The sequence below is a fragment of the Jaculus jaculus genome, chromosome 12 (assembly GCF_020740685.1).
Source record: "Jaculus jaculus isolate mJacJac1 chromosome 12, mJacJac1.mat.Y.cur, whole genome shotgun sequence".
Lineage (NCBI taxonomy): Eukaryota > Metazoa > Chordata > Mammalia > Rodentia > Dipodidae > Jaculus > Jaculus jaculus.
The window spans coordinates 108,789,879-108,816,946 of NC_059113.1; the positions used below are offsets into that span (position 1 = coordinate 108,789,879).

Consider the following 27,068-nt stretch of genomic DNA (forward strand, 5'->3'; position numbering starts at 1 on the left):
AAATACAGATGAGATCCTTTATATGGAAGTTCTCTGTAGATGTGAAGTAATTGCCAAAGTGTATTCTGACCTGATGAGAGCAGCAAGCGGGCCGCGCGGCTGAGGAGAGGAGGGCGGAAGCGCTCTGCGTGCACTGAGGGAGCCTGCGTGTCCCATCCCAGGACCCATCACGGGCACTGGGTGCAGGCCATTGACCCACAGGTGGTCAGAGTACATGCCTGTGCCTTGGGACCCCATAGCCCCTGACAGCAGTTCTGAGGAGGCCCTGACGAGTTCTCTGTTGCTCAGTAATCCTAGGTCTTTGGATTGGTAGGTCATTACTTACTTGATGCCCATCACTTGCCATCCTCATTCTTGTTTCTATTTCCCATGTGAAATATCTTGGGCATTCTGTACTGGCTTGTCTAAATGATCTTGGGTTGACATACTGTGGAAGGGCATCCCTGTGGGTCCCTTCGCAAGGAGGAGAGCCTTCCAGAGGGTACAGGTCAAAGGAGGTAGCAACAGCAGTGCCAGGTTTGTCCAATGATGTGATTCTACGCACATGGACAGGTGGAGTTGGGCAGCTGGAAGTCATCCCATCAGGGTGTGGTGATTTGAATGTGAAACGTCTCCCATAGGCTCGTGTGTTTGGAATTCTTGGTCCCTAGCCAGTGGCAGTTCGGGGAAGTTGTGACTCCTTTGGGAGGAGGAGCCTGGCTGGAAGAGGTGTGTCCTTAGAGGTAGACATTGGGTTTTATTGGCCCAGTCCACTGGGTGTTCGGAAGCCAGATCATTCCAGAGTGCTTCCTTCCCGGTGCTGTGGAAACGTGACACCGGCCTGCTGTCTCTCTGCCGTGCTTCCCCGCCAGGGTGAAGCTCCCCCGAAGCTGTAAGCAGGAACCAGCCCTTCCCTCCCATGAGCGGCCTCGTCCCAGCAATGCGATGACCGCGACGCAGGGGCAGAGCTGCCTCTTGGTCTAACCAGCTGGCGGGCAGGCTTCCGTGACTGGTGGGCAGATTTGCAAAGAAGGAGGACTTCTGGGCCAATGAGGCAAGCATATGCAGCTTCTCACTGCAGGTGTATCCATTAGATCCTTCATGGAAGGACCAACAGGAAGCCAGGCCAGCGTCTGGAAGCCAAAGATCCCAGCTGGAGCTCAAAGAGAAAAACCTCCCCAAAGAAGAAACTGGGCTAAATGCCGTTCTCCCCACTGTGCCCCTTCGGTAGCTTTCCTCACCCCTAATGGTGAGGTCTCGGCAGCTGCCACCTGTCCTGCCCATCATCGCTCTGGTAGTTCCCAGCCTTGGCTGAGTAGGGGTGTCACCCAGGAAGCCTTCGAACCAGTCTAACTGTCTAGCTTCTCCCCCAGAGATGCAGCTTCAGTCACTGTGGGATGGAGTCATGGCATCAGTGGTTTTAAACACTCCCCAGGTGGCACTAAACCACAGCCAGGTTCAGGGACGGCTGATCTCACAGTGTCAGCCTCGTCAACCTGCTCGCCCTCATCTGCCAGATGTGAGGTGTAGATAAAGCCATTGCAAACTCGCTGGCCACCGAGGCTGCTCAGATAGTGATGTCAGCGGCGGCTTCGTCCCTCCTCCCCAGATGAAAACCACCACAGTACCTTCAGAAGTCCTGTGTTTCTTCTCCACTTGTCCTTCACATAAAAGATTGTGTTAAAAAAAAAAAAAACCCATTTGACCCTGTGGTGCTCAGCTATTCATTTTCTTGAAAGAGAGTAAGTTTTCTTTCCTTTTACAGAAATGCTCTTGATCTGACATGCCCCTCAGCCCATCTGCAAGCCAGTCATTACGAAAATCCAGTCAAAGAGATCCCCTGGCATAAGCTACCTGCTCCCCTCTTATTTATCATCACCCAGCATCTCACAGCCAGGCACGGAGCCCAGCTCTCTCTCCACTATGCGCTTAGGCAGGATGAGGTCCACGACCCCGGCACTTAAAAGGAGGAGAACTGATGGCATGATAGACCCACTGAAAATGCAATTTCTCAGCCTCTCACCTGAAGTTCTCTCAGCTCAAGTGCAGCCACCAGGATATTCGTCAGCCACCCATCAGTGAGTCTTAATCAGCCATGGAGGCTTAGGGACGACAGCTGCTGAGGCAATATGTGTCTCTGATAACAGAACCCGTTTAACTGCTCCTGATCCACAGGGGTATGATTATGTTGGGGTAATAACTCCTGAGAATGGCTTTGCCATGGTTATGACATGCTGAGAGGGAGCCAGACATGAGCCCTGCATAAATTAGTCTGCCAGGTACAAAATTTGCTTAGTTAATTCTATCATGCCTTAAATAAAACTGTTATCCATACCACACCCAATCTGGGAGCTTAGCTGCGTGTACAAATGAGATGCAATGCTGTCATTGTCGGGTGCCCAGCGTCTTAAACTACCTGGGGCCACTTGACTGAACGCGAGGGTCGTGAGAAGCTTGGCATCAGTCAAAGGTTGGTTTCCGGGTGACTAAAATGAACTCAGAAGGAAACACAGAAGAAGCCAAGGCGCCTCTGGTGTCGCATCCTGTGACTCCGCAGTAGCCTTGCTGGGCACACGCATGCGCACTGCCAGGGCACCGCGTCTTGCCAGTGAGCGGTCCGAAGGCCCTGGGCTCAGAGGTGGGTTACTGTACGTGATAAATCGCAGTTTTTACTGTACAAAGTTTTCTGCTCTAATAAAGCCAACATGGCTTAATTATAGAAAGGGAAGACTTTTTACTATTCTCCTTTGATGGGTCTTCAGCATGTAAGTTTCAAGTTACCACGTCTGTGGATTGCATCGTGTTAGAATGTTTCACATGTAAAACCAATGCTTGGGTTGCTGACTTGAATTTTGAAGCTATTCATTAAATGGATTTTTGCTAGGATTAGGACGGAACTTCCAACAACTTATGAAATGGTTCTAAACAAATCTCTACCATCATATAGTACACATTTATGCAAAGTGGCTTTCTCAACATTAATGATAATAAAACCAAACTATTGATCAACTCTGAAAAGTACTAAAGATCCCCTATGTCCTGTAGGATCAAAACAGCCAGACTTAATTGTTTGTGTACGTAAGTGCATCCATTTCAATATTATGCAGATTTTCTTTCATCTTCAATAAAAGGGGATATAATATATATATGCCAAAGAATTCTTTCATACTAAAATGCTCTATGACTTACTATCAGTAAAAGTTCACTAACAAAAACAGGTCTAATGTATATCTCAATGTACTCAGCCTTATAGACTTATGAACCTGTGTCATGTAAAAATTCCCCAGGACCCATGTAACTCGTACGCACAAGGTAGCACATGGAGTTTGTTTACAACAGCTGGAGGCCTACCACACTTATTCGCTCTCTCCCTCTCCCTATCTGCCTCTTTCTTTCTCTTTCAAATAAATAAATAAAAATTTAAAAATATTTTTAAAATTTCTTGACTAAAAAGGGGTCATAAAATTGGAAAAGCTCAAGAAGCCCTGGTTTAGGTATATAAATTTTGCTTTAAAGTACACATATAACTTTACAAACTATGTAATAAGTTTCAGAGGTAAGAGTGAACTTCTGTTTATTTACAAAAATGAGACTTTAATTGAAAACCTAGTTTTATCCTATTGGCTCGCTCTTATTAAGACATCAGTTTTCAAAGTGAATCAAATGCTTGTTTTATAACTGCTTTTCTTTTTTATTTTCCCTGAGTCCATTTAAAAACTGTTCATGTCACCTCAGGAAGTCTGTCATTTAATTAATTGCTATGATGAAATTGATGTTGTGGTCAAAGTAAGAAACTCATGATCATCCTGTGGAGACCTAAGTGAGCCCAACACAGTGCCATCAATGCATCTTCCTAAAAGCTAAACTTGGACATCAAGACAATATAACTGCTTAGCCCAAAGAAGTCCTAGGGGAAGCTTATGACTTGTGACCTCTGTTATTAAATAGCCCTGACGGTGTGAAATAAAGAGGCAATGGATGAATGAATGCTGCAGCAAGGACTTGCGAGGTGTCAACATAATTTCAAAGAAGAAGATGAGAACTGGGGGTGATGCTTAGCCACAGTGCGCGTACCTGGAACTGCCCATTAGGGTTCCTGGAGGCCAATGTAGCCTCATCTTCATCTCTTAAGGAGGCACAAATTTGTAAATGAAAGGGTGTGATTTATCTTCTGCATATGAATTGGGATCCAGGGGCGTTACCTACTGGCTACACGATTTGTGGAACTTGCTGAGACCTGTCTGTGGTTCCAGTCTCCACCTCTGTCCAGGAGAAATAGCCTACCAGCCATGTAAGAATTGGAGGCAATATTCATGAAGCACTTGACCTGTGGGGTCACAGTCAGTGGGGGCGGAAATAGCAGTTTTATCTTCTACTGAGATGTCTGAAAGGACCTGAAGAAGATAAACCAACTTCAGTGATGAGAAGAGAGAGACAACAAATGAGAGAGAACATGTGAGGTGCCTGGAGACCAAAGATACAAGTTTAATTTTAATAAAACACCTGAGTCTATAGGCCATACCTTTTCAAATTACCACACTATTCCTCTGTAGCTTTTTCAAAAGACCCACAGAATCAGCGTTGCTTTAAAAGTATAATTGTGGGGCTGGAGAGATGGCTTAGCAGTTAAACACTTGCCTGTGAAGCCTAAGGACCCTGGTTCGAGGCTCGGTTCCCCAGGACCCACATAACAAGGTGCACAAGGTGGTGCATGCATCTGGAGTTCGTTTGCAGTGGCTAGAGGCCCTGGTGCACCCATTTTCTCTCTCTTTCTCTGTCTGTCACTCTCAAACCAATAAGTAAAGATTTAAAAAAATGCCTTAAAAAGGTATGATTTTGGTCAGGTGTGCATGCGCAGTACCTCTTCCTTCCTTCTGGAGGAGGTGTTGCTGAGGACTGACCCTGGGATCCAACCCAAGGGGTGTGAGAGCAAGTTGGCGCTCTGGTGGGTGTGTGCTGGTGGGTGTTTGCTGGAGCTGGCATTTTGCTTGCTGTACCTGTCCTCTCTGCTTGAGTCCCTGAAAAGGGGCCGGCTTCTCCCGCCATTGGTGGAGCTTCCTCTGGATGTGTGAGCTTGAAATAAGTCCCTTGTTCCCCTAATTTGTGTCTGGTTTGGTTGTTAACCCCAGACCTGTAGCTACTAGGAAAGGGAGAGATGCGGTCTCTTCTCTGTTTAGGGAGAGCCAAAAGTTCATTTTCTCCACAGCGTTTCCCACCATTTGGAGGATATTTGTCACCAGCTACCTCTTTTGGGTAAGGGATGCCTTTGCATGCTAAACACACCTATCAATTCCAAATCTCCATATCCTTTCTCCCCTTCTTCTTCTTCCTCTCCTCCTCCTCCTCCTCCTTCTTCTTTTTTTTGAGGTAGGATCTCACTCTAGCCTAGGCTAACCTGGAATTCACTCTGTAGTTTTAGGCTTGCCTTGAACTCACAGCAATCCTCCTACCTCTGCCTCCTGATTGCTGGGATTAAAGGCATGCGCCGCCACGCCTGCCTTCAGTATCATTATGTTCATGTCGGATTCAAGGGAGAGGGAGCTCTCAGAGATGGCGGACAAGCAGAGAATGCAGACCTGGGAGAGGCAGGTCAGCCATCTGCTTTTGAGGTGCTTGGCATTCACAGCTGCCACTGCTCTGAGAAGCCTACTAGCTCATCTCCCCCAAACCCCAACATTCCCTTCTTCCCTACCTCATTATTTGACCCTCAATTTTCTACACAAGAGAGTGAAAGAGAGCGACAGGGAAGGAAAGAAGCATACTTTTTGCTCGAAAGAGTCATCTGGGTCCTGGTATATGGATGGGGCTTATTCAGAATATTTTAAAGATCATGACCTTCCAGGGCCAGAGTAGAGCCCCCCATGACTCAGCACTTCTGATGGTGGTGGTCAAAACCCGTCAGTGGGAGGAGACCTCAAGTGACAGAGACTAGAAGGTTCATACATTTCAACTCTAAAAAGACTTTGTCTGGACCAGTCAAGTGCTCGTTTTATAGTTCACACATTTGAACAGGAAGAGATATTAAGAAATCACCAAATTTTCACCTCCTTTTGAGAGATGCAAGAACTAAAATTTGGTAAAGTGGTGGAATCTGCTCTGGGCCTGAGCCCCAGAAAGTGGCAGACATCACCTCAAACCTCGGTTGCTGCATTTCAACAGTGGACAGTTGTCACATGTCCCCTTGCTCTATGCTGTTTTAGGCCATGGTCTGGGGGACTACTGAGATGATAACACACACTCCCTGACTTCTTGGGCCTCTCTCTGCAGAGAAGAAGCATGCGTTTTCAAACACAGGGCCTTTAAGGTGGAGTGAACACTGAGGTCTGGGGAGGACAGAGGCTATTTGGCTGAGAGAATTTGAAGAGTTTTCCTTCCCACACACTTGTTTCACTAATTTCTTTCGTTTCAATGGGAAATAAAGGGTCTACTGGGGGCTTCCCCTCTCTCCTCATGGCGAGATCTCTGCATACTTCCCTCTTTCCTTCTCTTAATCTGATAAAGCCTCTCTATACCTTAAAAAAAAAGGCCTTTATTGACTGGGCTGTTTTACTAATAAATAAGACTAGGCCAAAAGGATCCCAGGGTTGGAAAGATGGCTTAGCAGTTAAGGCACTTGCCTGCAAAGCCAAATGACACAGGTTTGGTTCCCCAGTACCCACATAAGCCAGATGCACAAAGTGACTCATGTGTCTGGAGTTCGTTTGCAGTGGCCAGAGGCCCTGGCGTGCCTGTTCTCATTCTCTCTCCCTCTCTGCTTCTCTTTGTCAAACAAATAAATAATATAAAAAGGACACCAAACTAAATGACAAGAAGCCCATGCTAACTAGGTGAAAGGGTGCCCTCGCATCAGATGGACTTCCCAAGTGAGCCAGACAGACACCCCCACAGCACTTCCCCCCCACCCCGACGCTGGTTTCCTGTGCTGTGCTGGCTGTGAGCAAGGGAAGGCGGGGACCTGGGCAGCGTACTAGAAGCAGGGAGTTAAAGAGCCCTTTCGGTTCCTATAGGAGCAGAGCGCTGGGAGAGACGCGGGGGTGCGGAGCAGGGCAAAGCGGGAAGAGGCGAAACACTTGCAGAGAAAGCGTGCTGGCTCTCCTCGTGGTCACGGGGCCAGAGTCCTAACTGTTCTGGACCGAAACGTGTTAGTAGTTAGCAGATGGTTCCATGGGTAAAGTGCTTGCCACTCAAATCTGAGTACCCAAGTTCAGATCCTCCCTTCGCAGCCACAGGCCATGACAGGCTTCCATAATCACAACAGGTTGAAAGTGGGATGGGAGACAGAGACACAGAGAGAGAAGAATTTCCTGGAGGCTCATGGGCCAGTTAGCAGGTGAACCAGAATGAGAGCTCCTGCTCAGATGAGGTGGAAGACCCCAGTGCTGCTTTCTGATCAACACACCCACACGTGCACACACCCACACTCACACACATGAAAAGGTACACACAAGCACGCACACACACACACCAAAAAATAAAACCACTTTATTGTTCACAGAAGTCTCTGCATTTTGGGCCACATGCCTCATTGCATAAAGAACTTTTGTTTTTCTAGAGTATGAAGCCTGCCAAATCTCTGGTAACCCTTTTACAAATTTTCAATCACAAGGCCCAAATTAAATTGCTTCTGGAAGTATGACTCAGGTTGCAAGCTGGGGTCCATGATTGGCTAAATTCGCTTTTCCCATTTCAAAACATAAAAATGACTGCATATGTTTTTTTTTTTTTTTTTTTTTTTTTTTTTTTTTACTAGCTCATTGAACTGTTGTTGGCTATGAATTGATCAGTAAATCAAGGAATGGTAGAGACTATATGATTTTTCAAGGTATCGCATTTTGATGATGTTCTATAGTGTTTCTCATCATCCGAACAGGAACCCACCCACACACTCTGCGCTCAAAACTGTCAGTTTTTGCTTTGATGGGCACATTTAGAGTTTAAAAGTTGTCATTAAATTTTTACAGGTGACATGCCAGGAATAATTAAGCCCACGAGTTGTGTTGCCTTGAAAGGCCAACATTCCTCGTTTTACAACGAATGAACTGTGGGCTAGGTAGGAATGCCAGTGGCCTCTAGAAAACAAGCCGCTGACCCGTACACAGCGGCGCGCGAGGCTGAGTCAATGGGGCAGAAGTTTCCCAGCATAAGTGGGCACACTGCCAAGGCCGGCTCTTACTCTGATTCAAAGAGACAGAGCAGCGGCCAGCAGGGGTCTTTAATAGGATCAGACACAACCACTTCTTCTGGCCTGTCCTTCATTGTCGTGTTAAACCTGTGTGTGGGTTTAACAGTGACAAGCACCACACACGGAAATCCAGCGTGGACGCGCACAGCAAGGTCTGTTCGAGTACACACAGTGTCAACGGCCAATTTATTCAGGGTGAATCCCCGTCTCAATCCACACCGCCCAATAACAGCCCTGACAAGGCACTTCGATGTCATGCATGTGCATTAGGTGTGCTAAATAATTACTCTCTAGATTTCAAAGACTGCACTCAGGGAACAAAAGGGTGTGAAATATTTCCATAATTCTTTTCTTGACTACAGGTTAAAATAAGAGTATTCTGGGTCTCCTGGGTTAAAAAGAAAATATTATTAAGTTAATTCAACCTATTTCTTTTTGCCTTTGATTATTTTATTTTATTTTACAGAGAGAGGGAGAGGATTGGTGCACAGGACCTTGGCCACTGATACTGAACGCTCACTTGCGCCCCCTGCTGGGCATGTGTGACCTTGGGCTTGCCTCACCTGGCTTACTGGGACAGTGGAACATGTGTCCTTAGGCTTGTCAGGCAAGCACCTTTACCACCAAGCCATCTCTCCAGCCTTGCCTCTGGTTTCTAATGTGGCTGCCTCCACTCTGTTTCTCTTGGCCAATGCTGATCTTGGTGATCAGCTCAGGCTGGGCTGTAGCTTGGTGGCAGGAGCACTTGCAGAAAATAAGCATGGAAGCAGGGCCCTGGGTTCAGTCCCCAGCACACGATGTAAAATATAGCTTCATATTAGCTGATGATAATGGGCCAACTAGTCACAAAGGGACACACGGTTGACTTGCTTTTTCATCCCTCCTATATTAGAGAGATTTGACAAGTCCAGGATGTGCTTAAGGGTTTTCTAAAGGAGCAAGGACAGGGGTGTTCTGGGATTGGGTTGTGGTCATATCATATGTTGTGTTCTGGAAGAATCAGAAAAATATCCACCTGAGGTTTCTGGAGGCAACTGGCTTTGCTCACAGGAAGCCTTTATTTTGTTTTATTTTATTTCATTTTATTTTGAGGTAGGGTCTCACTGTAGCCCAGGCTGACCTGGAATTCACTATGTAGTCTCAGGGTGGCCTCGAACTCACGGTGATCCTCCTACCTCTGCCTCCTGAGTGCTGGGATTAAAGGCGTGCGCCACCTGCCACCACACCTGGCTCCTTTTTCTTTCTTAAGCAGACTCGCTCTGGCTCACGCTGACCTCGAGCTCACTGTGTAGCTCAGGTTCGCCTTGAACCCACAGAGCTTGTTCTACCTCAGCACCCCGAGTGCGGGGTGAAAATGCAAACGCATCTGGCTGCATCTTCTTCTATGTTAACAGAGCTTCCATTTTCCAATCAGGAGCACGTTCTGCAAGGGAAATGTGGCTGGAGCAGCTGCTCTGTGATGGGTGTAAACGTCTGGAGCACAGCATGTTCCAGAAGCAGGTCATCAGGAGGCTCCAGCTCTGAGAGGGGTGTGTATTTAAGTGGGTACTGCCTTCTCTGGGAGGCCCATTGGATCTCTGCTACAGTTTTCCCAACAGTCTCTAGTATTCCAATAAAAGACAATTTTATGCTTTAGGCAAAAAAATTATACTAGTGTATTTCTCCAGCCCTCACCAAAATGAATTAGGTGTTAAAAATTATCTATTTATTTGCAAGCAGAGAGAGGAGAGAGAGAGAGACAGAGAAAGAATGGGTGCTCCAGGACCTCCAGCCACTGCAAATGAACTCCAGATGCATGTGCCACTATGCATCTGGCTTTATGTGGATACTGGGGAATTGAATCTGAGTTGTTAGGCTTTGCAGGCAAACACCTTAACTGCTGAGCCATCTCTCCAGCCTGAACTAGGAGTTTTAACATGACTATTACATGTAATATATAGTGCACAGTTCATGTGTATATAGAGAGAAAGGGTTCTCATAGAACTGGCAGCGGATGTCAACTTCTCTTCATTAGGCTGGAGAGAAGTGTGCAGGAGGGCGGGGGCGGGGGCAGCTGACGTGATTTTAAAAAGCAAGAAAGAAGCCGGGCGTGGTGGCGCACGCCTTTAATCCCAGCACTCGGGAGGCAGAGGTAGGAAGATCGCCATGAGTTCGAGGCTACCCTGAGAGTCCATAGTGAATTCCAGGTCAGCCTGGGCTAGAGTGAGACCCTACCTTGAACAAAAAAAACCAAAAAATAAATAAATAAATAAAAAGCAAGAAAGGAGCAACTGATAGGAGACCAAGCAGGGCATGAGGACCCGGGCTCAAGATTGTCCACCAAACCGCACGCAGGCTGGATATGGCTGTGGCGGGATTGTGTGGTATGTGGACTCAGAGCCCTGGCTGGGAGGCGAGGGCTGAGAAAACGTGGTTGGTTCTGGTCTGAGCTTGACCCACATTTGCCTCTCTCACTGCAGGAAGCAAAGGTTCTCCAGTCTCTGTCAGCCCTTGCTTCTGTCCAAACTTCCTTATGAAAAGCTCTACTCTGGCTACTGGTGACTCTTGGCTAAATCGTTTCAGTCATCTTTTTAAGAACATTTTTTAATTCAGTTGCACAAGTCACGTGACCTTCTGTTTTGTTCTCCCTGCCCCTCCCCCAAGGAAGGCCAAACGGCTCTAATCGCCCGGTTGCCTTACTGAACGGAGCTGCTCAGTGAGAGGACTTGGCGTCCTCTTCATCAAATGTAGTTGATGATAATTTCTTGAAAAATTCAAGACTAATTCTTAGGGATTTTTTTTTTTTTTCCTGGAGCTCTGTGAAAATGTAACTTTGTAACCTCTATGAGTTAAAGACTGGTGCCCAGTGACTGCTGGGAAGATAGAAGGAATGTTGCCGAAATATAAATAGGCCAGCACTGGAATTTAATTATACACTGCATATGTTAATAATAAATTCAATTAATTTCACCTTCTACCTATACTAGAAGAGAAGAGAAACTCAAGCAAAGAATAATAATTCATTTTAGATGCCTCAGTCAGGAATCACCTTTCCTGAAGAGTGGTTTATGCAGTAATTTACTGTCTTCCTAAAACTGTCCCCGCCAAACCAGCCCTTTTGAAATAATAATAACTTCTGAATGTGTGCTGTGAGAGATATAAGAAATGACTTCTTATTAATTTTCATTTAATGAGTTGCCTATTCTCATGGTAATTTTTAAATTTTTTTCCTTCTTAAGATAAACAGGCTTTAAGTACTGTGGATAACACTTTCATTTCCCAAAAAATCATGATGGAAAAATCTCTCATATTCCCTACATGATTTGAAGGTCAATCGATTGCAGATTTTCTATGCTAAATTGGCATGCATTTCTGAGTTATCCCAGAAGATCATTTTAAATTTCTATAGTCAAGTGATTCCAAATTGGATAAAAATGAAAACAGAATATTTATAAGCAGCAAAGGTTCTAGCAGGGACAGAATGGGGGAAACATGCAGGATAGTTAAGGGGTTTACCATTCTGCCATCATTTTTAAAGAATAAAGGCATAAAGGCATAAAGACCATTCCTTTCAGCTTTCCTGTTTCCTCAGGTTTTCTTTCTATAAAAAAACCCCTAGAATTTCCTAAATAATTGCTAATCTTTAAGAATCTTAGTTGCTTATACCTTCAAAAGCCTCAAATTTATAACAACTAATTATATGCTTTAATAAAACCAGCAAGAACGAAATATTAGTAAATTACTAAAAACAAGGAAGAAGGATTTTAAGAGTCCTATAATAGGCACGACAGGATCCTTCAGACAGGTCCGGGCAACAGTTGGAAGCGTGTATGTTCTTACAGTGTTAAGAAATTCAAACGCAATTGTTACTTACACGAGAACTGGAAGGGCCTGGCTCCTAACCCGCACTGCCTTGTGCCCTCTCCGTGGAAAAGCCCATACTGCACCTCGCCCGTGAACTTGTCCAGCTCCTGCCCTGAGGCATTGACCAGCAGAGCCCCGGTCTTGCAGAGGATAGTGGCTTTAACCCACAGTGGTGTCCCCATCGCCGTCACAACTCCAAGGGCACACAAGAAGCTCAACGCCCCAGCCGTGCAAAAAATGACTTTCTTCTGTTGGCTTGGCATAATGAAGAATGGCCCCTGTGAGGGCGCAGTTCAAAAGCAAGACCTCTGCCAACATGAAGAAGAGCCTGCCCCGCTGGTGCACTGAAGGGCTGGCCGCTGGCTGAAGTTTCCCTCTCCCATCCACCGTGACTCCGGCCAGGCTGCCTGTCCCTCCACGAAGCTTCCTCCGCACTCACAGAGCACTTTTCTCTTCTGCTTCTGCCTCACGTGAAAACTTTGGACTAAGAACCTGTACAATACAGAACTCTTTCAAATTGCCTCTGAGCAGGTCCTCTGGTGTCGTTTAGTAAGGAAGGTCTAGGATGACAGCTGGAGTTCCCTGTGTAACTTGATCCATGCCTCCCTTCTCTGGCCTGCTGTCTGATTGGGCGAACTGAAACTTTCAGAAACTCGCTTGGCAGCTATGGTATGTTTTCAGCAACTGGAGATGTTCATTTATTGATGAGTTTTATTTTGGGGTTTTGTTTGCTTTCAGTGGAGGCAGAATAGCTTTGGCAGAAACAGTAGTAATAGTAATTAATTGATTTTGAGGAATGTTCATGTTAGTGGGATAGAAACCTTGCATTGGATTGGATCTGGTATAGGTAGGGAATGCCCAGGGCAACAGTGGGCTTGTTCTCTTTCAGGTCCTCCAATTCCATCATTTAGATGAGACACATCAATCATGGATTTGATTCAACTTCTTCTGGACACACAAAACTACAGAAATATGAACGTTCCTAATTGCTTTCATTTAAAATATTCAACGCTTCAATATGATAGCAAGGCGCTGAGGTTTGGGTATAAGGGTGCTCGAGTTTGTAAGACAAGACCGTCGCCATGGAAAGAGGAGCTGTGGTCAGAGAAAACGCACCACAGAAGAGCAAGAGCCCCAGAGAAGAGGCGTCATGAGAGATAGGAGGCAAAGTCAGGTGAAAAATGATGTACTGAAGTGGGTTTGATTAAGTTATCAAGAGCTGAGAAGTAAAGCTCAGAGCTTGTCCATAGCTTCTTAACTGCATGTCCAAGGAGATTCCTCCTGATATGATCAAATAGCTCCCCCCCCCCCTGTGTGTGTGAGAGAGAGAGTTTATTTATGGGATGCCTATATATCTCATGTTATTATTTTGGGTTCTGCCCTACATAGCTAACTTTTAGTAAGAAGGTCTGGTTTGTTTTGCTAAGTCTCTTACCTAAATATGAGATTGAACTCTCACAAGTCTCCCTGTGGAGAGGCTAATGAATCACATCTCATTTTACAGCTACACAAACTGAGGTCAGAGAACATGCGCAACTTACAGAACCAAGCAGTGGAATGTGCTCTGGATGAGGAATGTCCCCTACAGCCTCATGTGCTTTAAAAACTTAGTCCCCAGCTGGTGGCCATCCGGGAGGGTGGAGGCTCGCTGGAGGAAGCAGTTGCTCAGGGTGCGGCTGGGGCTGTTCTAGCCCACTTCTCCTAGCTCACTCCTGCTGCTCTCTGCCAGCTGCTGTGCTTGGATGCGATTCCCAGGGTCTGCTTTCATCGCCTGTGCCCTCTGGACTGCAAGCCAGCAAACCCTCTCCTCCCAGCAGGTGCTTTTGGTCAGGTATTTTGTCCCAGCAACACGAAGGTCACTGCGGCACTGACCTTGAAGTGATGGAGGCACTTCAGCTGGGATGGAATTGGCTGAGAGTAACAAGTATTAGCTTGTACGCCTTGAGTTTCAGAAGAACACAGACATCTGTGAGCAGAGCTGTCTTGGTGGACCCAAAACACGTATTTATCCTGACTCCACTTTAAAGCTTACCCACTTGGAAGGTATTAATAAGTGACTTATTTCACTGTAAGCTTTGGGTGAGACCCTATACTATGCACACTTAAAGGGCACTTTGGGGTACCATCTTAGAGGACAAGCAAGCCACTCTCTTCCTGTCACAGCCATGCTTTCTCGGTGGTTGCTAAAGCCTGGCTTATTAAGGATGGACAACCGGGGCTGGAGAGATGGTCTAATGGTTACGGCCCTTGCCTGCAAAGCCAAAGGACCTGGGTTCAATTCCCAGGACCCACTTTAGCCAGATGCACAAGGTGGAACATGCATCTTGAGTTTGTTTGCAGTGGCTGGAGACCCTGGTGCTCCCATTCTTTCTCTATCTCTCAAATAAATAAATGTTTAGAAAACAAACTTTTTAAAAAGGGATGGACAACTGAATGTAGACTGATTAAAGAATGCCTGCATTCATTAAGGCAGCTGGGGAGGGGACTACATAAAAATCATGGCACAGAAGAACTGGTTTGTATATTCCAAACAGGCACTCAACATCTGGTTTAAAATACAAGTAAGACTTTATTTTGTATAACTTGATATACAATGAACAATTTATCTAAGGTGATTTATTCCATCACTGATGTCCCTTCTATGTTTAGTGCATTGCTCATCACAGCAAAACAAGGGGACCCTGGTGCCTTCAGTTAGCACTTATTTGGGGGCATATGCACCCCCCATGTTTTAAATTCCAATGCTGGAAATTTTACTTGAAGATGTCTAGGTAGAGTTGAACTTGTTAAGCCAACATATTGGGTCACTGGAAAAAGATGGAATGTCTCCAGAGCCTGGGAGCAGAAATTACAACACAGTATAATACGTCTTGAAAGGGTATGTCAACAGCAGAGTATAAGCCTAGGACAGTGGTCTCATTAGCCCAGCCTCGCAAAGGATGCCTAAAGTTGTCCAAGAAGGAAAATTCTGATCATGGGTAAAGAAAATAATTGCTTTCAGCACTACACATGTCTACAGTGGAGTGTTCACTGGTCGACAGAGACACAAGAAAAATAAACACAATCTAGTGAGTTAATTTCTTATCCTGAAATGATGTCCTTCCTAGTGCTTGTAAAAATTTTCTTTCTTTAATAAAATAATGGCAGTTTTTTTTATATCTTTACTTAATGCATTTTAAAGCTTGCCCGAGGCCTCACCCTTTGTTCTTATCTCGTGCTACTTGATTTGGATGCCCACTGGACACTGGCGATGTCTGTGTCCCTGGAGCCCAGTTGTATTCAATTTCAGTGGACCACACTGAATCAGCGGAGTGACAGCAATGTGTCACCACAGTTGAATGCCACTGCTCCCACCCTCTCCACACACAGCTTCCTTCTGGTTATTAGCTGGGCATTGCAGAAATTTAGTGCCAGAATGCATACGGACAGGATGCCCCGGTCACCGGGGAGAAATAGTCTCATATTAAATTAATAAACAGACATTGCCATTTATAGCTCAAGTTTTCGTGATTTCTTTTTTCCCCAGCACCATGAACGTGAGCTTCTCTAACTGTTCTGATGGGTGGAGTCATGGATAGCAATAGTGATCTTTATACCCTGGTCATGTGAGGTAACTCCTCCAGGGACCCAGGCCCGTCTCCCCTCTTCCCTTCCTTTTAAACCTTCCTGTCAGCCGCCCACAGGCTGCGTAGTGGTGTGTGATCCACCCTCTGAGGGCGACATAATGGAGCCTGGCAGTCATTATGCTGACAGTCTTCTTTTGAAATTTCATCTTAAATGGCTTGAATGACAGAAATGACATTGTCTTCCTTGCAATCTCTCTCAGAATTTGAGTCATTAACGTCAGCAAGTTTTCATCAAGAATCCTACTAAAATCTTCACTTCTTTCAGTCTTAATAGGAGTACATTTGGTGACATAAGACAATGGTAGCAGGGCTCCTTCTCTCCCTGTGACCTCCCTCAGGTGCTGGATAATGACAGAATTTTCCAGAGTGACTAGAAAAGAACACAATTACACACTCTGCTTTTGCTTCCAAAATAGCATTGATGTCTATTCTTGGGCTAATTTGGCTACATTGGTATTTTTTTTTTTTTCTTATGACCATTTGAAAATGTGTGCATGTGTGTGTGTGTGTGTGTGTGTGTGTGTGTGTGTGAGAGAGAGAGAGAGAGAGAGAGAGAGAGAGAGAGAGCAAGGCCCACTTCAAAGGTATGCACATTCTCACCAGATTGCTCCCCGAGTCCCCAAATGTAACAGACAGTATGGCATGATACGTGGTGGAAAAATTTCAGATTTGGCATGAAATCAAGAATTTTCTAATTTCTATGGCATTCATTTTGTTCATTTATGAAAAGAGTAGTGTATATCCACCATGCCAGTGACTCTCAGATAATTTCTAGACAGACAAGCTATGTTCTCAGCCTATTGCTGGGGTGAAGTCAGAGAGACTGAGCTGCTGTGGTAGATGGAGTGGGTGGTGGAGGGTTCTCCCTCCCTCCTTCCCTCTTCCTCCCTTCCTCCCTCCCTCTCTCTCTCTCTCTCTCTCTCTCTCTCTCTCTCACACACACACACACACATACACCTTACTCCCTGGAGCTCCGTACCCTACACCCATCACTATAGTCAGCTCTGAAAAGCACTTTGAGCCTTTATCTTAAATTTTGAAAACCTGTAAGCTGGAGAGCTGCAATTTATCTGTTTACCTTTCCTCTTTTCCGAAGCAGCCCATTGGCTGCTGCAGAACGCTGTATTGCTGGGCGTCCTGCCTAGTCCAATATTCCAGTGATTAATTGTTACACTAACGAGAAGCTCTGCATCTTCTCTGATTTGTACTGATTTTGATTTTTCTCCAGATGGATCTTTATAACCCAGGGCCTCTCTAAAAGGGATTCAACAAGGGTCTATCAAGCTTGCTATTCTAGGACAAGAGGCCTTTGTGAATCTGTCCCGTTTTTCTCATCTTTAAAGCCAAATCTGGCAAATTTGATTGACGTTCCTTGACTAATTCAAGTTGCGGGTGATTCTCCAGCAGCATTGTGATTCCCTAATGACTGTGAGGGGGAAAAACACTCCATGGAAAGAACTGATTGATTTATTAGAGGGAAAATTACCACATGTGCTAGATCTTGATTGCAGCTAATATTTGTAGAGCTAATTGCTTGAACGAGAGGATTAAGAGGATCGGAGAAAAAGAAAACAAAGTTCTCTTGGAATACAGATGAACTCGCAGTGGAGTCAGGCTGAGAAGGAAAATTCCAGGAAGGGCTTTTGCAGGGTGGCTGAGGGTAGTGAGGACAGTGGGATGAATGGAAGAACTGGTTCTCTCACACAGAAGCAGCAGGCGTGGTTGAGAGACTGTGTGATCTCTAAGTTAAGATCCACGCGACAAGCTTAGACCCAAGTCTGAGCTTCCTGTTGGTATCTCACACCAAGGCTTTGTTGGCACTTAAAACCTTAACACAGGGCTAGAAAGAGAAGATGACTTAGCTGTTAAGGTGCTTGCCTGCAAAGCCAAAGGACCCAGGTTCAATTCCCCAGAACTCATGCAAGCCAGATGCATAAGGGGTGCATGCATCTGGAGTACGCTTGCAGTGGCTGGAGGCTCTGGAGTGCCCATTTTCTTTCTCTCCCTCTCTCTCTCTCTCTCTCTCTGCCTCTCTCCCTCTCTTTTTCTATCTGCTTTAACAACGATGGGCCAGCTTTCTAGAAGATAGCAAGTTTCTTCTATGATACAACCTGGGGTAGCTGTGCTACCTGGTAACCTTTGAGGCAGCTTGGTTCTGTCATTTTTTTAAAAAAAAATTTTATTTTTTTATTTATTTGAGAGCAACAGACACAGAGAGAAAGACAGATAGAAGGAGAGAGAGAGAATGGGCGTGCCAGGGCTTCCAGCCTCTGCAAACGAACTCCAGACGCGTGCGCCCCCTTGTGCATCTGGCTAACGTGGGACCTGGGGAACCGAGCCTCGAACCGGGGTCCTTAGGCTTCACAGGCAAGCGCTTAACCGCTAAGCCATCTCTCCAGCCCTCACTTTTAAGTATTAAATACGGACAGTTCTCTCAGTGAGTTACACAAAACCGGTCCTGGCAACATTTACAAAACCGCAGCGCACGTGGCACGTCACCTGGATCAGGCGTGCTCTCAGTGCTGGTGTGTCAGCTCGGTCTTCTCAGACCCACGGGGCGGTGACTAGCCACCCATTGCCTCTGTGAGAAGATGCACCAGGTTACATGATGGATTAACCCTCAGCCAGATCACAAATACTCCTGGCAAAGAACTGGATGACAGGCAAAGTTATATCTTGTCCAATCCCCGGGAATGAAGAGACATGGGATGTGCCAGCTTCCCGGGTCTCTAGGCTAATTCACCCATACGTAACACCTTTAATAGAGTACAATGAGCAAAGAAAGCCAAAACAATAGATGGGCAGATGGACACGTAGCATTGTCTTAAACTGGGGCTGGAGTGACAGCTCAGCACTTAAGGGCCTTGCCTACATTGCCTGACAACTGGAGTTGGATTCCTCAGTACCCACGTGCAAAGTGGATGCACAAAGTGGTGCATGCGGTTGGAGTTCATTTGCAGTGGCTAGAGGCCCTGCTGTTCTCTCTCTCAATCCTCTCCTAGCAAATAAACAAAATTCTAGAAGATACTGTCTCAATACTTTATAAGGACTGGACTCCAGCAACAAGATGTATCCATAGCTTATTCATGTGACTGCCTGGGAAATGCAGATTGGCAAGCTTTCACTCACCAAGACAATTATGAGACAAGAAGCTCAACAGGAGCCAACAGTGCAAGAGTCGTAAGTGCTACCGCAGTTAACACTCACTTCTGGGGTGCTGGCCTAGCTCTTTCTTTGGGGAAAGCCTTCAACACTCACAGAGATCAGCTTTGGGGCATCCACATATGAGTACTGTGGTCTGGCTCTCTCCTACTTTGATTTGGAATAGACCAAGAACCAAGAGGCTTTCATCTCTTGGAAATTTGGAAGCGAAACTGAAAGACACGTGTGAAAGCAACAGAAACCAGCCTGCAGGCCGTGAGGTGGACATGGTGTCTGCGTGAACAAAGCTTGAGATGGCCCTGGTCACCCACATCCGAAGCTGCTTGTTCCTGTCAGCTGTCACTGTCCTTCCTGGCAGGACCACCTATGTCCCTGTCTGCAAAGTTTCCTTAGTCCCTTAGCTGTTTGTTTCTTCCTAGGGAAAGCTTTTGGGAAGGACTGATGTTCACCAACTCCCCTGTGGGTGTTGGCCCAGAGCACAAGATGGGCCTGGCTGTGATGCCCACTGCATAGAGGCTGTGTGACAACCTTTATGGGCTCGAGTGGGTTGTCTTCATCTCTGGCATCTGTGCCCAACACTGTTCTGCAGTCGTGAGAGCGGGCCCCCAGTCCAGTTAGAGAGCAGTTGGTTTCCCTCATGACAGACATGCCTGTTTGCACCTGTGTGTAGTCTGGCCGGGCTGGAAAGCCCAAGGCGTGCAGTGTGCATGTTTTCACTGCTGGCTTCTGTCTCTCTGCACTCCCTGCACACAGTGCAGCTTCTTCCAGCGTTCCATCAGCTGGTCTTCAGGGAGGTGGTTTTCAGCTCAGCCCCAAATGGATTTCTCAGTGATCTTGCAGCCCAGGCAAGTGGAGTCTTCAGTAATAGGGTCTTACGGTCTGTTTCTGGTGGGAAGCCAAGAGCCTTGCCAAGAGCCTGTAATGTTTTGGAGGCATCATGGACTTCACTGGCCAACAACTCACTGGAAGGTATCCCATCCCTGGCCCTGAAATTTTTCTAGTAACAATTTATGGCTTCTGGATGTACCATTATCCCCCAAAATAAGTTTTCATAAGGCTTATTCACAATATCTTGAATTTTTTTTAACCATCATACATCCTTCTTTTACTTAATCTCTTCCTCTGACCTCGCTTAGGCCATTCCACTCCCAGTAATCTGTTCTCCTACTGATATATCTACAAAACCATCCCCTTAAGTCCTCCCCTATCCTCCTTCCCTTATAGCCCCTTTCTAGCTTACTGGCCTCTGCTACCAATTTTTTATTCTAAACCACACACAAGTCTAAACATTTGAAGCTAAGATACTGGGTTGCCTCAGTTCGTATAATCCTTTCCAGGCCCATCCATTTCCCTTCGAATTTCATTTTTATTTGCTGCTGAATAGAACTCCATTTGTAAACTTAGCACATCTTCATTATCCATTCATCAATTGAGGAACATCTAGGTTGGTTCCATTTCCTAAGCTACTGTGAATAGAGAGGCAATAAACATGGTTGAGCAAGTATCTCTAAGGTACTGAGACAAGTCCTTAGGATATATGCCTAGGAGTGGTATAGCTGGGTCATATGGTAAACCTATATTTAGCTGTCCCAGGAACCTCCACACTGATTTCCACAATGGCTGGACCAGACTACATTCCCACCAACAGTGTAGAAAGGTTCCTCTTTTTCCACCTCCTCACCTTGTTGGTCCATTTGATTTGCTTCTGTTTTTCCCACAAGGCTGAAATCTGCATAAGAATGGGAAAATTTCTTTCTCTCCACTCCATCTTTAGGATATTGAATAAAATATTTCTGTCAATATATATATATATTTATTTATTTGGTAGAGAAAGAGAGAGATGGGGAGAGACAGGAAGATAATGTATGGGTGCTCTAGGGTGTCTTGCCACCGAAAACAAACTCCAGATGCATGTACCACCTTGTGCATCTGGCTTTACATGGGTACTGGGGAATCAAACCTAGGTTGGCAGGCTTTAAAAGCAAGTGCCTTCCATAGCTGAGCCATCTCTTTGGTCCTCAAAATAACTCTTGATAGAAAGTAGACAGATGCACAAGGGGGTGCACATGTCTGGAGTTCGTTTGCAGTGGCTGGAGGCCCTGGCACGCCCATTCACTCTATCTGCCTTTTTCTTTCTGTCTGTCTCTCTCAAATAAATAAATAAAAATAAACAAAGATTTGAAAAAGCAAGCAGACCCTAAAAAATATTATTAACTACTACTAAGTGGGTATATGTGTGTAAATTGAACCAGATCCGAGATCTTGTTCCAAATCCAAGGTGGGAAGATCAAAGGATGGTAGCCTCTCTAAAGCCATTACAAAACGGGTAAAATAGCAAGAATGTTTTAAAAAAAGCCATTGGATGAAGAATTAAAACCCTTGCTTCATATTAAATAGTTTATATATTTTACATCAGATTAAAATACTACAACATGAGACAAAACTTCTAAATTTTCTTGCCCAAAGCCCTAGTTCTTAATTACATTCTAGTATACCTTTTGATGTAGGTTCTTTCTGCAATGTAACTTCAGAAAGTTTGTAAGAGGCAATTTTATTATAGTTTAGTTTTTGATAGTAGCTCCCAACCAGTGAATTCCCTAGAGGAATATGTTCCTTTATTGTGTGCAATATGGTTTATTTTAGCTCTATGCTTTTTTAAAAAAAAAAAAAAACTTCCTTTTTCCTCTAAAAACTAGATTGGTTTTATGTATTATGAGTGTGTGCATGTGTCTGTGTGTGTGTGTAGGATCTCATTTGATTTCAGTTTCACATGCTATCAAATTTGTCTCTTCATGTCCCTGTGACATTTCCTCCCCCCTTGTTTTAATCTATAGAAGTCATATTACCCCAGGTCACAAGAGAGAATAAATTCTCTCTAGATAATTCTCTAACTAAAAGTTGATGTACGTAGGAGCACAAGCCTGTGGCATTTCCAGGGCATTGAATAGCAAAGAGAGTATATTTTATATTTAACTTTGGGGTATGAATGTACCTACATTCTTGAGAACGGGTAATAAAGAAGATTTATCAGCTTAATTACCAGTGCATTACACTTGGGCATTGTGCAGCAGTTTTTTTGTCTTAGGAATAGAAGTATTGTACAAGGGCTAAATCTATGGCATAGCTCGACATGAGCCCCCAGGGTTCCTGAAAGAAGTTTCATTGCTGAATCTGCCCACTCACGCGAAAGGTGACTAACAACACGGTACATGGGACCAGCTGCAAACGTTCTGTCTGGGAAGGCAAGGATTTGGCAAGGTATTTTCTCCACAGGAGTGCACTGTGGTGTTTTACCAAATCTCTGAGGGGCTGGGGAGATGGCTCAGCAGTTACAAAGGCGCCTGCTTGCAAAGTCTGCCAGTCTGGGTTCGATTCCCCAGGTGCACAAGTGGCACATGTATCTGGAGTTCATCTGCAGTGGCAAGAGGCCCTGGGGCACCCATGCCCTGTCTGTCTATTTCTCTCAAACAAATAAATAAAAATTATCACACAGTGGTGCATGAGCCTATAGTTTATTAGCAGCAGCAGTAGGCTCTGCTCACACACTGTCTGCCTCTCTCTCTCTCAAATGCACAAATAGAAATATTTGAAAATAACACTAAATTCATTATGGTCTAGTGGTATGATTGGGGCTGGAGAGGTCTCAAATGAGGATCCCCAATCCTGCACCTGTCTGACTCTCCCTCGGCTACCCAAGCAGCAGGACATGACCACGTTACACAGTCTTATGGTGCCACTTGACTCGGAACTGGATTAGAGTTGAGATTCTTCACAGGCCACCAAATGCTCCCAGAGAGATTAGAAACGGGCATGGGTACCTTCAGTTTTTGTGCGTACCTTCTGTGTGACATCAGAATAGGCAAACCTAGAAGGCACTGCTCAAGATGGACCCAAGACAGGCTGGGACCTCTTCTAGGGTGCAGTTAACAGCAGGGTTGGAGGAGTAAGGGAACATCAGAGGCCCTAGGAGCCCAAGGGGCTGTTGACAGACGGAAAGACATGGCAGGCGTCAGAGGAGAGTGATAGCTGAGCAGCTGGTTTGTATCAGACGCTGGAAATGGAGAGTTGAAAAAAGCAAGAAGAGGAAACAATGCAATTAGATTTTGTGTAGAATTAGACCTACTTGATTTGTCTTAACATGAACTTTAAGATATAGAGGGTGTGAGCGGGAAGAGCATTAGTCCTCATTTGGAGGGAATGGGGAGTAAAGAACAGGGCCAGGAGCAGTCTTCCGTATCCACAATCTTCTTAATACAGGGCTGAATTGAATTCAGGCTTTAGCATAATTTAATTAACTGGTCTATTGTTTTACTTTCTCACTGGCTTTAAGGAGAGCACTGCAAGTCTGAGGTGAGAAGGATTAGGTTTCTCATGGAAGCAGACCATCCGCCTCAAGGGCACAGCGTGCTGTGTAAATGAACGGAGAAGGTTTTCATTTCGGTTTCTTACTGGAAGGGTGTGAGTGCCCAGGCAGGGTCTTTGCCTCCTTGGTTTCCAGTTTTAGAAGTGTGTGGGGTTTAAAGTCACAGCAGGGTTTCCTCATATAATGTATTAGCTAGGTGGCGTTGAAGCAGAAATGTGTAATCATGCTTCCATGACACATTCCTTCAGGAGATGTGCTTAGATTTTATTTTCTTTTAAAAGTAGCTGAGGGCTGGAGAGATGGCTGAGTAGTTAAGGAACTTGCCTGCAAAGCTGAAAGACCCAGGATCGACTTCCCAGGACCCATGTGAAGCCAGATGCACAAAGTGACGCATGTATCTGAAGTTATTTTGTAGTAGCTAGAGACCCTGGAATTACTATTCTCTTTTCTTTCTTTCTCTCTCCCACTGTCTCCTTGCAAATAAATAAATAAATAAATTTTTTAAAGGAGCAGATATTTAAGTGCTTGGGGTATAACAGTAGGCCACGTTTTAAGCACTCTTCCTAAGTTAACTCCCACAATGATACCATGAAGTCAGCATTATTCCCATTTTATAGTTGAAGACAATGAGGTTAGGAGAGCTTTCTTAAAAAATAAGGAGCAGAATGGGAGAATGAAGCCACTTATTTTTGGCTGTAAAACCAATGCTCTCCCTGTCAGGCATCTCAGAATCTAGAAGAAGTGAAGCCAGGACCCATAATTGTTTTTACTCTGTTTTCACAGAGCTAAGCTCCGACAGCAAACACAAGCTCAGGCCTCAGACCCAGAGGTGGGAAAATTCTGGTCACAAGAATGAGTTTGGGCTTTTGAAAAGAAAAGCCAGGGGTCAGAAAATAAGCTCCCTTCAAAAAGTTGTTTTAAAGATTCAATGAGTGTAACTATAACAGGGCTTCTTAAACATTTTCCATTTTCAAACTCTTTTTATGCAAGAAATTTTGAAATGACCCTGGATATATAAGCATATGATACAAGTCAATCATTCGTGGATGACAAGTCATGAAGAAACCTATCTTAAAACAACTCAGTAGTATACACATAATTTTAGCATTTTTTAAAGACAAAGCAAATTTGAATAGTAATGAGATAGATGTGCTTGTTTTCACGTAAAGAATTAAGTCTTGGCTGAATATTTGGCACTACACGACACAGCTTCTTCAGTGTTCCAGAGTTGGTTAACATTTTATTTTACATTATCAATACCAGGGATGCTGCTTCACTCACACATATATGTACATAACACTTTATTCATATATACACTTCATTCATATATATGTATGTATATCTATCTATATGTAGTGCAAAATGGCAGAGGTATATTTAGGGCCATCTCAGAAATTACTGGAAATTTGGTCCTAATCCCAAATCAACATTCATTGAATTATTTCTTGTGAGAAATCAAGCCAACACCTCAAACAATTTTAAAATCACACATTCTAACACATTGCAATCCAAAGGTATACTAATTTGACATTCACACGCTAAGAAATGTTGGTCGGAAGATATGGAGTCTTTTTGTCATAATTAAGCCATGATGCGTCTATGTGAGCAGAAGAGCACAGGACGGTCCAGACAGCGCCGTTCATAACCGCGTCCTCCTCCAGGCTGAGCCGAGGTGTTTGAGGCGCTCGCTGGGCGTGCGGGATGGCGGCCTGCGTGGCACAAGTGCGTGTGCTGGGTGTTCCCGAGGAAAGCTGCAGCGATGCCACTGTCAGAAAACCCTCGAATTCACTAGACATTTGGTTTAAATTTCTTTTAGCCACTTCACATTCAGACGCTTCCACTGTTACCACATTTTGTGACCCCCCCCCCACATTCAGTTCGATGACCCCCTACAAGTGGCAACTCATAAGTTGAAGAGCTGGGATCTATTCAGTGATTAACACAATGCAAGATGTGTAGCAATACCCTTAAATATTAGAGTTTGGTATAATCTTCATATAGGCGTTGCTAATACTGATTTAGGCTCTGCAGGCATTGCGATTCCATTCTACTTTACAACATAGCCATGAGAGAGAGAGAGAGTAGGGGTTGGGAGATGAATTAGTGGATAAGGGTGCTTGCTATGCAGGCTATGCCAGCAGTTGCTGTGCACTCCGGAACCTCAGAGCAGAGGGAGGTGGAGACCGGAGAGTAGCTGGGCTTCCTGTCAGCCAGACTGACTGGAAAATGATGAGGTCCATGCTGAGTGAGAGACTGCCTCAGAGAAAAGCAGCTGAAGAGCCGGGCGTGGTGGCACACGCCTTTAATCCCAGCACTCGGGAGGCAGAGGTAGGAGGATCACTGTGAGTTTGAGGTCACCCTGAGACTCCATAGTGAATTCCAGGTCAGCCTGAGCTAGAGTGAGACCCTACCTTGAAGAAAAAGAAAGAAAGTAAGAGAGATGACCAAAGGGTGGTAGAGGAGCACACTGACATCTTTTGCCCTCCATATGCAAGTACATAGTGTGTGCACATCTGCACACACACACACAGACACACACACGCACAAATACTGGACATGGAGAAGCAATGCATTGCTGTTACAGTAGAATGCCCTGAACCAGCATTTTTGGCATTAAAAATATTTGTGTGTGTGTGTGTGTGTGTATATATATATATATATATATATATATATATATATATATATATATATATAAATATTTTATATATATATATATATATATATTTATTTATTTATTTATATGGAGAGAGAGAGAGAGAGAGAGAGAATGGGCAAGCCAGGGCCTCCAGCCACTACAAATGAACTTCAAACACATGTGCTACCATGTGCATCTGGTTTACATTGGATCTGGGGAGTCCAACCTGAGTTCTTAGGCTTTGCAGGCAAGCACCTTAACTGCTAAGCCATCTCTCCAGCCCTGTTTTTTTTTTTTTTTTCTTTTGCCGAAGATCACTACGATTTTTGTCCAGGCACATGTGATTGGAAGAATGTTCCAGAGATGGGCTCCATGTCTGTGGAGTCTTGTCCTCCTGCACAGCCTCCTGGGCGGCACGCTGTGCTACAGGCCACCTTCAAAGCCCTCTGCCCACCGTGGCCTGAAACTCGACCTCAAGGTCTGGAAGCTCCAGGGACGGAAGCAGCCTTCCCACAGCCCTTTTGTCATCGGCCACGTCGCAGTGCTCGGCTAAGCCAGGCCAGGGCGGCCACTGGTCTGCCTGTGGCTCTGCCAGCCCTCAGTGCCACCCGACGGCTGGAAAGCACGAGAGTGGGTGAAGTCTAAGTGGAGCCTTAATGCCCTAGACTGCTACAGAACTTGCACCTGCCCATGACTGTGAAACTTCACTGTCCGAGTCCCCCCAAGGATGCTGAGCTGGGCTCTCTTGCCTGGCAGGAGCTGGCAGGGCCCCGCGTTCCAAAGAAGGAGCTCGCAGGGCGCGTCGCCATGCCCCCTCCGCCGACCTGCTATGTGCTCCTGCCAGGGTCGCCTGCCCACGGCTGCCGCCTCTGTGGGCTGCCTTGTCTTTTAGGACTATGGGCTCGGCTGCTTCTACCTACCACCACCTCTGTGCTTGGCTGTCTTAGGGCTTCACTGCCTTCCCTCTGGGTGGGGGCTGGCCCTGCCACATCTCCCTCGCTGTCAACTAGTTAAGAACTTTTCTATTCCTGTAGGATGACTCCTCGCCGACGCATGTTTCTTCTATCCCAAAGAATATGCCCTTGGCCATTTACGACTGAATCTATTTTTCTATCTCCCATTACCCCGAGATTGAAGATTTTGCTTGCTTACCCCTTCTCAGATGGCCTCATGCAAAATGTGTCCACAAAGCCATTTCCACCTCCTGTACTTTGATCATCACACTGTACACGATCCACATGTCACCTGGAGGAGGGCTCGAATTGTTGACCCTGCTGC

General features: G+C 45.4%; 1 protein-coding gene across 3 annotated transcripts in view; it reads right to left on the reverse strand.

The window, feature by feature from the left end:
* The window catches only part of Clrn1 (clarin 1), a 45,681-nt gene extending 33,142 nt beyond the window's left edge, over positions 1-12,539 (reverse strand). For all 3 annotated transcript variants that reach the window (XM_045131909.1, XM_004655909.2, XM_045131910.1), the window contains exon 1: positions 12,015-12,539. In XM_045131909.1, coding sequence (XP_044987844.1) covers positions 12,015-12,267 — 253 coding nt within the window. In that variant the 5' untranslated portion in view covers positions 12,268-12,539. The remainder of the gene's footprint in view (positions 1-12,014) is intronic.
* Between the last annotated feature and the right edge of the window lie 14,529 nt (positions 12,540-27,068).